Genomic DNA, 13,508 nt, shown 5'->3' with positions numbered 1-13,508 from the left:
GCAGCACAGCACCAAGGCCCTGGTAGCTCTGAGGCTGCTCTCCTGAGCCTCAACTGTGAAGGACACCCAGCTGACCACTCATTGTGGGGATCCAAGGCCAGCTAGAGTCTGACTTTCAGGTTGGGGAAAGGCACAGCTCCCCATGCTCTGATCCCCAGGAGTATTCATACAGGCCCTGCTGGGGGGGGTTGGAACTAGGGGATGCAGGGCCTTGGACTCTTCAGACCTGCTGAGCACAGGCAGAGGCCACCAAGGACCCAGCTGTGTGAGACCTCAGGGGCCATGAAAAGGAGATGCTTGGAGGAAAGGGAGTGTGGTCCCAGAAGTAGCTCCAGCTGCCTAAGCCTTCTCTGCCCTCAAGACCCTCACACATCCTTGGGGGGGTTTCTGTATTTCCTTTTACAAATGAAACAAGGTGGGAACAGGGTGAGGGGTGGGGTTGGGAAGGCATCAGGACTTATATACACGGGACTTGGAGTCTGAGGTGAGCTGGGGATGGGCAGGGAGGGGAGCCTTGGCAAAGCCAAAATCTCCATACTATCAGTGACAGCCAGGGTCTCGCTGCCACCCTAGGTGCCCCAAGTCCCAGCAGTCCAGACCAGCACTCCTGGGGCTCCTCCTCCCCGCAGGGTATGTTAAGTGGGGTGAGGCTCGCGGCTGGGGCCCTGCTCACGGCCCAAGTCCCGGTCCTTGGCCTCCGAGGAGGATGAGGAGGAAGAACCAGAGCTGTGGCTTCGGCCTGACTGCCGGTAGGCAGCGCTCAGCTCCTGCAGCCGTTCAGGCGTTGGCCCCCACTTGGCAAAGCCAGGGTCGTTCTGTAGGAAGAGCACGGCCGTGTTGTGGACGGCCTTGTAGTGCATTTCCTCCCTGTGGGCAAAGGCATCGGCTCAGGGTGGGGCTGGGCCTGGCCTGGTCAGCCCAGCCTGACCAGCCCAGCCTCTTTCCCCTGCCCTCCCTGGCACCCACTTCTTGCAGATGTGCTGGGAACCACTGCGGTACTCATGCTCAAAGGCAGGCAGGACCAGCTGGTGGCGTTTGAAGCGGCTCTGCTCCATGCGGGTGAGAGCTGGTGTGGGGGGTTCCCGCCACTCAGGGATGAACACGATGAAGGATAGGGGCTCCAGTGAGCCCTCAAGCAGTTTCTGTGGGAGGGGACACAGGGTGGGTGTCAGGGCTGCCTCCCAGGTTGCTGGCAATCCTGCCTGTTGCCCACCCCTCACCCTCGCAGTGTACCCACCTCAAAGTGAGAGACCATGGCATCCATGAGCTCCTCGCAGAAGGGAGGGTTGGCCTCAAATGAACCACTCAGTGGAGCAAAGTCTAGGCAGGGCCTGGGGACAGGAGTGAGCATTCTAAGTCCCATCAGGACCCAGTCCCTCAACCAGAAACAGGTACCATCCCCAACCCTAGGCAACCACACTGAAGAGATGGCCTGGCCAGAGGCCAGCATTCACCCTAATTAATTGCAGCATAAGGCATGATCATCTCCACTGAATGGATGAGGACAGTGAGTGAGGCTCAGGCTGGGATGCCCGTGTTCACCAAGCTGGAATTGGGATCCAGTTCTGAGCCTGCCACCACCATAGCAGAAGCTGCACCCAAGATCCCCAGCTGCTGAGCTCTGGACCTCTGGAGCTCCTGGCCATTCTTCCTCCTGGAGACAGCATTACCTTCTCTCGTCTGCTCACCTGCACCCCTAGTTTGTAAGGCCTCTGAAGTCTGTGGCCCCATTTCTCACTCCTCTCAGGGCCTGGGACCATGTGTTCCTATTCTACCCTGAGCTGACTCACTGAGAAACCCACAGGCCGGCTTAGGGGTGTCACATGCCTGCCCAGAGCCAGAAAAGCTCAGGATCCCAGAAGTTAAGCAACATGTCCAAGGTCACATATTTGGTAAGAGGTGGAGGCAGGGACTCCACCCAAGCCTGCCTGACACTAAAGCTCAGGAAGCAGTCGGCTAAGGTGGGCCCTGTGCTCTGGAGAGCACCTCCCTGGCCTGGGTAAAGGGTAGCCCCTGGCTCTCACCCACGGGAGCCAAAGTAGCCATCTGTGTCGGGGAAGGCAGAACAGTACTGGCGGAAGTAGCAGTTGAGAGGTGAGGCAAAGCACTCGAAGCTGACGCCGAAGAGGCGGTGGAGGGCCTCAAAGACGTGCACAGGCAGTGATCCCTGCAGGCCAGTCCCCTCGTAGAGGCCCACGCCGAACATCATCTGCGGAGTAGCCACAGTCAGCGCCTGGGGCTCAGCCTCTCTGTTCCCTCCGGGGGAGCCCTCCCTGCTGCCCCAGGCCTGTACCTGGTACCGTCGGAGAAGACACCAAACCCGGGGAAGGAACCTCTCAAAGGCAGAGTCATCAATGCAGCTATAGCGGTAAAGGAGCCACTGTGGGGTAGGACAGAGAGGAGTGGCCTTCAGCAGTGCTCCCTCATGTCCTCATCACTGGCCTCTTGCTGGAGACTCTGCCCAGCAAAGATCCCAGGCCCCAACTCATCCATCAGCTAAGGCCTTCCTCCCCACAGCTCTTACCAGCTTGCTGAAGTAGTTGCGGCTGACCTTGACCATCTCTCCCTTATACCGGATGCAGACCACGTTGTTCTCCATGTGCATCTCCACACTGGGCATGGGGGGTGCAGACACCGCCAGCCGGACTGGGTAACAGTACACTAGGCGGGGCTCCACCTCAGAGGCCTCCACCTCCTCTGTGGGCAGGGAGAGAGCAGTGAGGGATCGCACTGCTCATTCTCACGCTGCAGCTGCTGTGTGCCACATGCTTTGCACCGAGAGAGAGGGAAGTCTCATCCCATACATCAGTATATTGTTGCCCAGTTCAGTAAAAAGAGAAGAAAAAGCCATAAAAAGAAACCAGCCAAGCAAATGGCTGGGGCAGAGACTGGTGGCCTGTGTCAACACGCTCAGTACTGAAGCAGGCCCCCATCTGTCATGCCTTGGGGCTGGTAGGCAAGTAGGCTCAGGGCTAGGGGTCCTGCTGTCCGGCAGAAGTACAAGAACTGCACTGCCATCATCGTAATAGTGATGATCCCTTATTTGGGGATCTTTCTGGGCCTAGCGATTTGAGTTACTTGTGAGTACTCACACAATCCTACCACCAGGTGCTATACTTCAGTCTGGGGAAGGTGAGGCTTGCAGAGAACGGATGTAAACTCAGGTACACCTAACTACAGCTCCCAGCCTTTCACCACCACCATCTTCATCACTTCTCCCTGTTTCCCAGAGAAGTCCAGCCAAAGGACACAGCAGGTTCTGCCCCAAACCAGTCCCTGGCCTTGAGGCTCAGCCTCATTTGCCCCTTCCATCAGGGCACAGGGCTGATGGCATCACAGCTGCCCTCCGGCTCCACCTTTCCCCTACCTGAGATGTTGTTTTCCTTGAGGATGGCAAGGTGCTTCTCTCGGATCCGTTTGACGTACTCCAGGGAGATGTGGTAGATCTTACTACAGATGCCTTCCACGGAGTCCTTGGCTGCAGCCGAGACATGGGGGCCACACTGCCTCCGCAGGTGCTCCAGGCGATCCTGGAGGAGACATTCTAGATCAGGGCATTAGTGGAGGCCAAAGGGGTTCAGCTGGGCTAGCAGGTAAGCACAGGGCTGTTGGAGTCCAGCGGTCCTTGTTTTGAACCAGCTCTGCTACTGACTAGCTGTGTCACTTGGACAAATCCCCTGGCTTCTCTGAATCTTATTCCTCAGGTGTCAAGGGGACACAAGATATCTAACAGGGCAGTTTGAATATTAAATGTGATCATTTCCCTTAAGGGCTTACCAAGTGCCTGGCATACAGTAATTGTACAATAAATGCCAGTAGCTTTTGTTGGGGTTACACTGCCAGATCCCATGATAATTACTGGAAAACCAGACAAACCAGCACGGTCCCAGCTTACAGCGTTTGCAGTCTACTGGGGAAAGACGATTACGAAACAGGGTGCTTGGCTGCTGCAGTGAGATTTGAGCTTTTAGCTACTTGCAAAGATGACTGTCGGGACTTGTAATTTTGCTGAATCACACGTGTAAAACTGAAGAGTGAGAATGAGTCACTCTGGCTAGTGAGTACACCTACCTTTGTCACTCTCTACGTGTCAAGTACACAGTTACTATCGTGAAGTGCGAAACCTTGTCTCTTGTGAAATATGGTCCTGAAAAGAAAGCCCATTGCTAGTGCTGGTGGAGAGGTTTAAGAAGTGATAGGTTTTGGCCAGAAAACAGAATTGTTTTCGACACATTAAGAGTAGGGAATTGAATCTGATGGCAGTTCTTAACTATGATATGAACACACACACTCAAGAAAAAGCAGGCTGTCAATCTGTTTCCAAAACTCTACTCAAGGGAGATGCTGAACATTTATTAGGTTGAAAGGCAGCTACCTGTGGTGTGTGGCCAAGCATAAGATTCCATTAAGATTGTTAACGGAAATGTTCTTTGGGAGAAAGCCAGGAGCCTAGAAAAACATCTCCCCAGTCATGAGTCTGGGGACTAATGAACATCAAAGGTCTGCTGTACTGCACAAGAAGAGGCCACTGGGGGAGGCCTGGCCCAGCCTGGACAGGCAGAGTAGGCTTCCTAGAGAAAGTGGCCACAGAGCCCTAAAACTGGCCTCCTCACCCAGGGGCCCACTCACCATGTAGTCCTCCTTGGAGGCTGAGTGGTCCTTCCGAAGCCAGCTAAAGGTGTCTTCCACATTCCATTTGACCACCTTCCTACTGTCGGGGGATGCACTCCTGCCAGTGAAGGGCGGAAGAAAGGAATGGCTTGGCTCCACCCTCCTCATCCCACTTCATTGGCTTGCTGGACATCAAGCCCTAGGCTTACATTGCAGCCCTTGTTCTGCCTTTGGGAGCTGGCCCCACTTCTGCCACCAAGAGCAATGACAGCCCTGCATGAGACTGGGCCAGATGGCTTACAACCTCCCACTTTGATCACAGACCCATCTTTCCTGGGGCAGGAAACAGAGGCAAACCTGGACTCGATGAGCCGCCTGGCGGCCTCTGCATATTTAAAGAGCAGGCGCTTGGCTTCCTCCCGGAACTTGATTCGGGATAACCTGCATTAGAGAGTGGGCAGAGTTAGAGACCTTCTATACATGACTGGGCACAGAAACCAAATGGCCCAGGGTCATTCCCAGCTGTGGGGCTGTACCTGATGGGAATGTCGTTCATGATTTCACGAAACATGGAAGGTGACACGATTGGTTCGCAGTTGCTGGGCAATAGGGGGTCAGAGCCTTTGTCCACCACCTTGCGCTCCAACATCCAGCGGTTGAAAGACTCCCGTGGAGGCTCAATGCCTGGAGGACAGGAGAGCTGCTGAAGGCCTGGATTTAGTCAAGCAGTCCCACTTGGAGCTTGGCACATACAGGAAGCACCGCATTCAGCAGTGAGCAAGACAGTCCCACTTCAGAAGCTTCTAGGCTGCATTTCCCAAAATAGGTTCTAAAAATCACTAGTTTTATAGTGTTAGTAAGTAGCCAGGTGTAGTGGCTCACACCTGTAACCTCAGCACTTTGGAAGACTAAGGTAGAAGGATCGCTTGAGCCCAGGAGTTCAAGACCAGCGTGGGCAACAGAGTGAGACCCTGTTTCTACAAAAAAAAAAAAAAAAAATTAGCTGGGCATCTCAGCTACTCAAGGGGGAGGTGGGAAGATCACTTAAACCCAGGTGGTTGAAGCTGCAGTGAGCTGTGGTCGCACCATTGCACTCCAACCTGGGTGACAGAGCGAGACTTTGTCTCAAAAGAAAAGAATAGAAAATATTACATAATGTAAAAAAAAAAAGAGGGGAGAGGCCAGAGCATTATGTATTTGAGCAAAGTTAAACAGGTTTATTTACTAATCATAAGAATTGGAGGCTGGGCGCGGTAGCTCACGCCTGTAATCCCAGCACTTTGGGAGGCCAAGGCGGGTGGATCACCAGGTCAGCAGTTCAAGACCCGACTGGCCAACATGGTGAAACCCTGTCTTAAAAAAAAAAAAAGAATTAGAAACTAGGCCAGGCATAGTGGCTCACACCTGTAATCCCAGCACTATGGGAGGCCAAGGCAAGCAGATGGCTTGAGCCCAGAATTTCAAGACATACCTGGGCAACACAGCAAGATCCTCTTTAAAAAATTAAAAACTAAATTTTATTTAATACTTATCCATGGCCGGGCATGGTGGCTCACACCTGTAATCCAAGCACTTTGGAGGCCAAGGCGGGTGGATCACCTGAAGTCGGGAGTTTAAGACCAGCCCAACCAACATGGTGAAACTTCGTCTTTAAAAAAAAAAAAAATTAATTAATTAAAAAAAAAAAATACTTATCTATTTCACTTACTCCTTGTGATAATCTTAAGGTATAGATACTCTTGTTTTTTTGAAACAGGGTCTTGCTTTGTCACTCAGGCTGGAATGCAGTGGCATGATCATGGCTCACCACTGGCCCCCACTCCGCCATCCCCAAGCTGGCCTGGCCAAGCCTGGCTCTTGCTAAAGGTGGGTGAAAATAAAGGAGGCCGTGGCCCGGAGGCAGGTACCCTCTCGCTGCTGGCACAGCTCTCGGTAGTGCTGTCGAAGCTTCAAGATGAGCTGAGAGCGGAGCAGCTCCACTTCAGGGTGTGGGGGCAACACCTCTGAAGGCCCTCGGTGCTTGATGACAGCATTGGTCTGGATGTCCAGGTCCCAGTAGACCCTTGGAGCAGAGAGAGGAGTGATGAGGATGCCCTGCCCACCCATGCCACACCCTACGGTCCCGGACAGGCTGCCATTAGCAATGGGTGCCCCCAAGCCAATCAGCAGGAACTCACTCAGTGGGTCGGAGGAGAGCTGCCTGCTGTTTATCTTCAGGGGACGTACCCCACATCTTCAGCGTTGGGGTTCCTGGGACACTGGGGGAGCTGGGCACCGACTGGCCCGTGGGTGTCATGGGGATTTCAATCTGTAGCGAAAGTCACAAAGGTGTCAGGTCAGGAGATTTACCAGAGAGGCTCCATCCAACAGTGCACACCTAGTGAACCGTGTCCCGGGCCCCCCTCCTGGCCAGCCTGCTGATGCCCGACCCCTGCAGGGAGCCTGTGGGCTTCCCGTCTGAGCTGGCCGCTCAGCAGATGGTTCCTGGCTGCAGACACTCACCTTGGGCTTCTTCACACCATTGCCGCTTGGCTGCTCTTCTGAGAGCTGCCGCTTTCTGGGCTTGTTCTCAGCCGGGGGGGTTTCCACCAAGCTTGAGTCTTGGGGCAGTGGGGTCGCATTCAGCCCCAAAGGGTCCGACTGGTGGAGGGAGACCAGCAGAGTTGCAACCAGGGCCAGTGGCTTAAGGGCCCCCAGGACATTGAATCCTCATGCCCTCCCACCCCTGCTCCTACTCCTTAGAGAAGAGCAGAGGGGCTGGGATACAGGCAGAGAACATGGCTCCAGTTCTGCCTGTGACTTGCAACTGTGACTGGGTGTGCTACTACCCTTCCTGTTTTCTTACTTTCAGAATGGCCGTGCTAAGCCCTACATCACCACTGAGATTAAATGAGTCAGTGAATATGACTTGCTTAACAGGGCATCTGGCATGAGATCAGTGCTCATTACACATTATTTTCCTTAAGAACAGAGTGAAAGGAATAAAGGAAAAACTCAAAACTGCTTATTGTGAAAAGCAAGGCCCTGCAGATGGGACTCTTGGTAACGCCGAGAGAATGTATGGTGGTGAGTGGTGTGGGCCTAAACTCACATCAGCTGTGCATCCTGCTCTGCCTACTACTAACTGAGGTCTTGGGCCAGCTGTTCCCCATCTGTGAACCTCAATGTCTTCACCTGCAAAACGAAGACGCCAACTGTCTCGACTGTGCCTAGTAAAGAAATGCTGCCCCAGCTGAGATGAACCCAAAAGCCCATGTTCCCATCAGACAGCACATGCCTGTACTTCCCGTCACACTGACATGTCAGATCCTAAAATGTTCTTTTCCTCCCCACTCACTTGCTAACCCGCTCGCCTTAAACACTCACTCTCAGAGCTTTTCCTGTCTCCTTGCCTTCCCCAGAGTAGGTCAGGATCCCGATGTAGTCTAACACTATTCCTCATACGAGGACCACAACTGTAACTGCACGGTCTCCTAGCAGCCTGTGGGTGCTGTGCGATGGCAGGGAGCAAGTCTGTGTTGTTCATTCTTGCATCATTGCACAGTGCCCATTGTGCAGCAGCTGCACAACCATGTTTACCTGTCAGTCTACCCTATCTGAGTGTAGGTTCCATGAGGGCAGGGACTGTGTCTGTCTTGCTTGTCATTGTATCTGCAAGTGCCAGCACAGGGCTGGGCACTGAACAACTGTTCAGGGTACATCTGGGGAAGGCCCAGGTGCCAGAGGCCACTCTAAGACCCCCACCCTAGGCTGGCACTCACAATCACATCGTGTTGCCCCAGCACGGGCATCTCCCACAGGGACTGGTTGGTGAATCGGTTGAAGTAGTAGGGACGATTCTCCCTCCGGCTCCAGCACTTCTCCCAGCCTGCGTGCACCAGCTCCTCTGCAAACAGGCATGGGGCCCAACCAGGGTCAGGGCTGCTCCCAGGGTGCCCTTCCTACCCCACCACCCCACTCCTTCTTCCCCTCAGTACCTGGGAGGTCCTGCACCGGGCGGATTGGCTTTGGAGAACAGGGCTGGCTCTGATTGGAGGTGCCCGGAGAGTGACTCAGCAGGGACGCTTCCTCCCGGGGGCTGCCGTGATTCTCATTGGCCATCTCCGAACCCACACAGGACCTGCCACACAGAGGACCGAAGAGTGTCAGCTCCAACCCCTCACCCGCCAATTACAATCCACCCAGGGGCCCCAGTGACCACCCACGGATATGGAGAAATCCAATAGGGTCCTATCCTAAAGGGCCAGCATGGTGCCACAGCAGCAACCCTGGGATCTAATTGCAATTACAGCTGTTCAATGGGTGCACTCCTGCTGCTTCCTCTGCCTAAAATGCCCCTCCCCTTCTTCTCTGCCTGGCTTGCTACGGGGTTCACATCCTTCAGGAAGCCTTCCTTGACTCTCCCCTCCCCAGGCCAAGTGGTCAGAGCCCCTCCTCAGGGCCGTGAACAACTCTGTCGTAGCACTCACTCAGATGGTCTGGTCTATCATCTGAGTTTCTCTCTCCACTAAACTGTTAGAACTTCCAGGAATAGGAATTGGTCCAATTCAGCTCTCTGCAGGGCTCAACACAGGACCTGAACCCAACAGGAGCACTATTGATTCTGTAAATATTTACAAAGCAGCAAGAGCAGCAAACAAGACCGAACAGGATCTGCCCTTAAGAAGCGATTCCTACAAGAAGGAATAGTAACAACTCTCAGGAGGAGATGGGATTTTACGCTCCCATCCAGTAAAATCTAAAAGGAACAAAGCACACTAGGGAAGGGCACGGAATCTAATTGGCCACCTTATTTTACACTACGCAGCAGGAAGCAATCTGTTGCTAAAAGAACCAATGCAACCGAGAACTATCTAATTCAGCCCTTCATAATCCCCAGGTGGATATTTACTGTAAGAACCAGCTGGGAGGCCAGTTCCTTCAGATCTGTATTCCCTCCTCCCCCACCCAAAGCAAACCCAGCATGAGCCTCAGGTGCTTCTGGCCTGGGGCTGTCAGACACCTGGGGGCTGAGATAGAACTGTTTTCAGTAGGTCACACCACCCAAAAGACATCAAACTTTTATCCACAAGACCACAAGGCAGGCTTAAACATCAGTTATCTTTTCATGCTGACATTTTATCAACTCATTGTGGTCACAATGATTATTTCATGCTGATCAGAAGCTCTGATTAGTTGTGAAGACATCATAGAAATCATTGGGACATTGATTTTATTGCACACTCCGTCACAGTAGTCTTTGTTATTTGAGAAAGGGAAAAGTGAATGGTTCCTCCAGTGGTACAGTTTGGCAGATAAAAATGCAGGGGGCAACAGGACACATGTACAACAATAAGGGCCTTGATAACAGAAAGGTTGAGAACCACTGACCAAGGTAAGAAAAAAACAAAGCTGCCTTAATTCTCAGGGAAGGAAGAATTCCTGGTGCCCTGGGGACTGAGCCCACAGGTTTCAACACTGAAGTCCCCCCTTTCTCTCACCCTCTGAGGTCTGCAATGCTAGCATGAGAGGGTTTTCTTCTCCAGCCGGATGGACCCCCACAGGGTCCCACAGAGGCGAGGAAAGGCCTGCAGGAAGACTCAGCACAGGCGGATGGGCTGGTCAGCAGTGGAGTGGACGGGGGCCCAGGGGATTCCTTGCATCAGCAGCTGGAGAGCAAATAGGAAAATGGAGAGTCACAGACCTGTGGGATGCTGCAGAGCAGGGACAACAAGAGGGGCAAAAACAAAGAGCAAGTTGGGAGCCTCCAGGACAGGGCAGGACACACCAGGAATGGGGATGAAGAAACACCGGGGATGAAAATGTTACCAATAGGTTGGCTTTCATGGCCCACATTCAGGAAAGCCCTGAGTTTGGTTTAAAGCTCTGCAGTCACTGTCATAACATTTTTAATAACTTTTTAAAAAGAAGCCCACATTTTCATTCTCTACACTGAGCCCCACAAACTCTATAAGCAGTCCTGCCAACTCAAGCACCCTTAGGCTGGGCACAGTGGCTCCAGCAACTTGGGAACTGGGGTGGGAGGATTTCTTGAGGCCAGAAGTTGCCTCAGCAACATAGTGAGACCCCAGCTCTACAACAAATAAAGTTTTTTACTTGGTCGGTTTTTTGTTTTTTAAATTTTTTTTTTTTTTTTGAGACGGAGTTTCGCTCTTGTTACCCAGGCTGGAGTGCAATGGCACGATCTCAGCTCATCGCAACCTGCGCCTCCTGGGTTCAGGCAATTCTCCTGCCTCAGCCTCCTGAGCAGCTGGGATTACAGGCACGCGCCACCGTGCCCAGCTAATTTTTTGTATATTTAGTAGAGACGGGGTTTCACCATGTTGACCGGGATGGTCTTGATCTCTTGACCTCGTGATCCACCCGCCTCGGCCTCCCAAAGTGCTGGGATTACAGGCGTGAGCCACCGCGCCCAACCTGTTTTTTAAATTTTTTTATTTTTTGAGATGGGAGTCTTGCTCTGTCGCCCAGGCTGGAGTGCACGGCACAATGTCGACTCATTGCAACCTCCACCTCCTGGGTTCAAGCGATTCTCCTGTCTCAGCCTCCCGAATAGCAGGGATTACTTTCGTGCAGAACCACACCTGGCTAATTTTTTGTATTTTTAGTAGAGACAGGGTTTCACCATGTTGGCCAGGCCGTCCTGACCTCAAGTGATCCAGCTGCCTCAAGTGATCCACCCAGCCTCCCAAAGTGCTGGGATTACAGGCATAAACCAGTGCGCCCAGCCCAAATAAAAAAAAAAAAATTGCACCTCCAATCCCAGCTACTCAGGAAGTTGAAGTGCAAGGGTCACCTGGGCCCAGGAGTTCGAGGCTACAGTGAGGTATGTTCATGCCACTGTGCTTCAGCCTGGGTGACAGGGCAAGACCTTACCTCTTAAAAAATAAAGTACACTGGCCGGGCGCGGTGGCTCACTCCTGTAATCCCAGCACTTTGGGAGGCGGAGGCGGGTGGATCACGAGGTCAAGAGTTCGAGACCATCCTGGCCAACATAGTGAAACCCCGTCTCTACTAAAAATACAAAAAAAAAAAAAATTAGGTGGGCGTGGTGGTGCGCGCCTGTAGTCCCAGCTACTCAGGAAGCTGAGGCGGGAGAATTGCTTGAACCCGGGAGGCGGAGGTTGCAGTGAGCCGAGGTCGCGCCACTGCACTCCAGCCTGACGCCTGGTGACAGAGTGAGACTCTGTCTCAAAAAAATAAATAAATAAATAAAAAATAAAGTACCCTTAGACCAGAGAAAAATCAACATACATACATATCATTGATCTGGGAGCACAATCGCAAGCCTCCCACAGCAAGTGAAAGACACGCTCTGAATAATGTCTTGCAAAAAATAAAAACATGCAAACACATTATGTGACATATCTTGCTTGCCTTTATTGAAAAATATTTTTCCCAAAACCCTGTGGTATTGATGCACCGGGTAGATGAACTTTGCAGATTACGCACAAGCGGCACAGTTTAGTGTGAGGCCGAATGGGGACACTGCAGCATTTCCAGAGCCAGCTGTGCATCAGAATCATCTCGGAGTTTGTAAAATATACATACATATTTTCAGACTCCTGTGCCTCACTGCACATATCAGGAGCCAGAAATACGGAGGGGAGGCACACAAGAATTAGTATTTTTAAAACGCACCCTAAGAGTGACTGGAAACAGGATGACTCATTTTTTCACGCGATTTGAAAAAATTTACCCATTTTTTGCGATTAAAACGATTTTTAATTTCCCATGTGACCCTGGAGTTGGACAGACCCGGATTCGGGGCCCTTCTTCTGCTTTCCGGCTTATAAACCGGAATCACTCGATCGCTATGCGTAGAGTCCAGTATTGTGCGCTCTCAGTAAGACATAACTGCTCTTAGATAAGGTTTTTATTTATCCTGTGGCTTCCCGACCCCCATGCATACCGAAGCTTGAGAATCACCGATGTTCAAGGATAAACAACTGTATCTGCGCAACCGGAGGAACCCACCAGAAGCCAGAGTCCGAGTCCGGGATTGGAGGAAGGAGGGGCGGGACCATCTCCGCAATGTACCAGTCAGAATTCTCCGGCCAAGTAGGGCGGAGTCAAAGGGCTAACAAAGTGCGCAGGCGCTAGAGCGCGCGAAGGCGAGGAGGGGCGAACGTCAGCGCCCGCGCGCGCACCTACCACCCCCCACCCCCCACCCCGCCGCACCCCAGTGGGGGTGGGCTGTTTGGCGCGCGCGCGCCGGCCCATCTCCCGGGCTCCGCCCCCCGCCCCGCCGCGCGCTCCCGCCCCCGGGCTGAGGCGACTCAGAATCGGAGCCCGACACAAAGGCGGTGGCGGCGGCAGCAGCGGAGGGGCTCTAGAGGCCGCTCCGCTCGGGCTCTCTGGGCCCACCTCCCTCACCTCGGCCACCGGCGCGTCTGCCCACCCGCGGGTCTAAGATGGCGGCGGCAACAGAGCCGGGGCAAGCGGCAGCCCCGAGCAGAAAGCGCCGGAGGGGCCGCCACCGCTCGGCTTCGGATCCCCGGACTCTGGCGCGGCTCGCTGCGGGACCATGGCTTCCTGGGACTCTTACCTGCCTGGAGCGGACTCGAGGGGACGCGGCTACACGTTCTGCTCGACCGCCCGTTTTGCCGCCTCCGCCTCGCCCTCCCCAGCGCCGCTGCCGCCATCTTGTGTCCCGGGTCGGGACTCCGCGCTGCGCATGCGCTGGTACCGCCTCTGAGGGACCTCGCCACGGCCTCGCCGCCATCTTGAGTGTGGCAGGGTCTGCTGTCTTGTAGCACCCAGCTTGCTTTCGGCCCCCTCCCCTTCCTCCCATCCGTCCTGTCCCTGCCCCTGCTGTTCCTTGGGGCACTGAGGAGGGGGAGACAGTTTTGTAGGCCTGGGGGTGGACTGAGGAAGGAAGGAATTCACTGGCACGC

At 53.6% G+C, this 13,508-nt stretch overlaps 1 protein-coding gene across 4 annotated transcripts; it reads right to left on the bottom strand.

The window, feature by feature from the left end:
• Positions 1-374: 374 nt before the first annotated feature.
• Positions 375-13,281, bottom strand: PCIF1 (phosphorylated CTD interacting factor 1). Of its 4 annotated transcripts, XM_064382481.1 has the most exons (18): positions 13,160-13,266; positions 11,488-11,625; positions 10,092-10,259; positions 8,589-8,731; positions 8,373-8,497; positions 7,114-7,251; positions 6,789-6,919; positions 6,519-6,673; positions 5,148-5,295; positions 4,969-5,052; positions 4,630-4,729; positions 3,368-3,530; positions 2,525-2,697; positions 2,294-2,380; positions 2,025-2,209; positions 1,238-1,331; positions 967-1,142; positions 375-867 (listed from the first exon to the last, which is right to left on the bottom strand). In XM_064382481.1, exons 4-18 carry the CDS (start codon positions 8,710-8,712, stop codon positions 636-638), a joined length of 2,115 nt encoding a protein of 704 aa, XP_064238551.1. In that variant the 5' UTR covers positions 8,713-8,731; positions 10,092-10,259; positions 11,488-11,625; positions 13,160-13,266; the 3' UTR covers positions 375-635. The 4 variants fall into 4 exon arrangements, with proteins under 4 accessions (XP_064238551.1, XP_012322752.1, XP_012322753.1 ...); XM_012467329.2 differs by lacking the exon at positions 11,488-11,625 and having other exon boundaries at positions 13,160-13,281; XM_012467330.1 differs by lacking the exons at positions 11,488-11,625; positions 13,160-13,266 and adding an exon at positions 12,524-12,645.
• Positions 13,282-13,508: the final 227 nt, after the last annotated feature.

The sequence above is a fragment of the Aotus nancymaae genome, unplaced genomic scaffold (assembly GCF_030222135.1).
Source record: "Aotus nancymaae isolate 86718 unplaced genomic scaffold, 86718_ANA_hifiasm-v0.15.2.pri h1tg000029l, whole genome shotgun sequence".
NCBI lineage: Eukaryota > Metazoa > Chordata > Mammalia > Primates > Aotidae > Aotus > Aotus nancymaae.
Note: the sequence above shows the minus strand (reverse complement) of the source record. Positions and strands in the feature narration are given on the sequence as shown.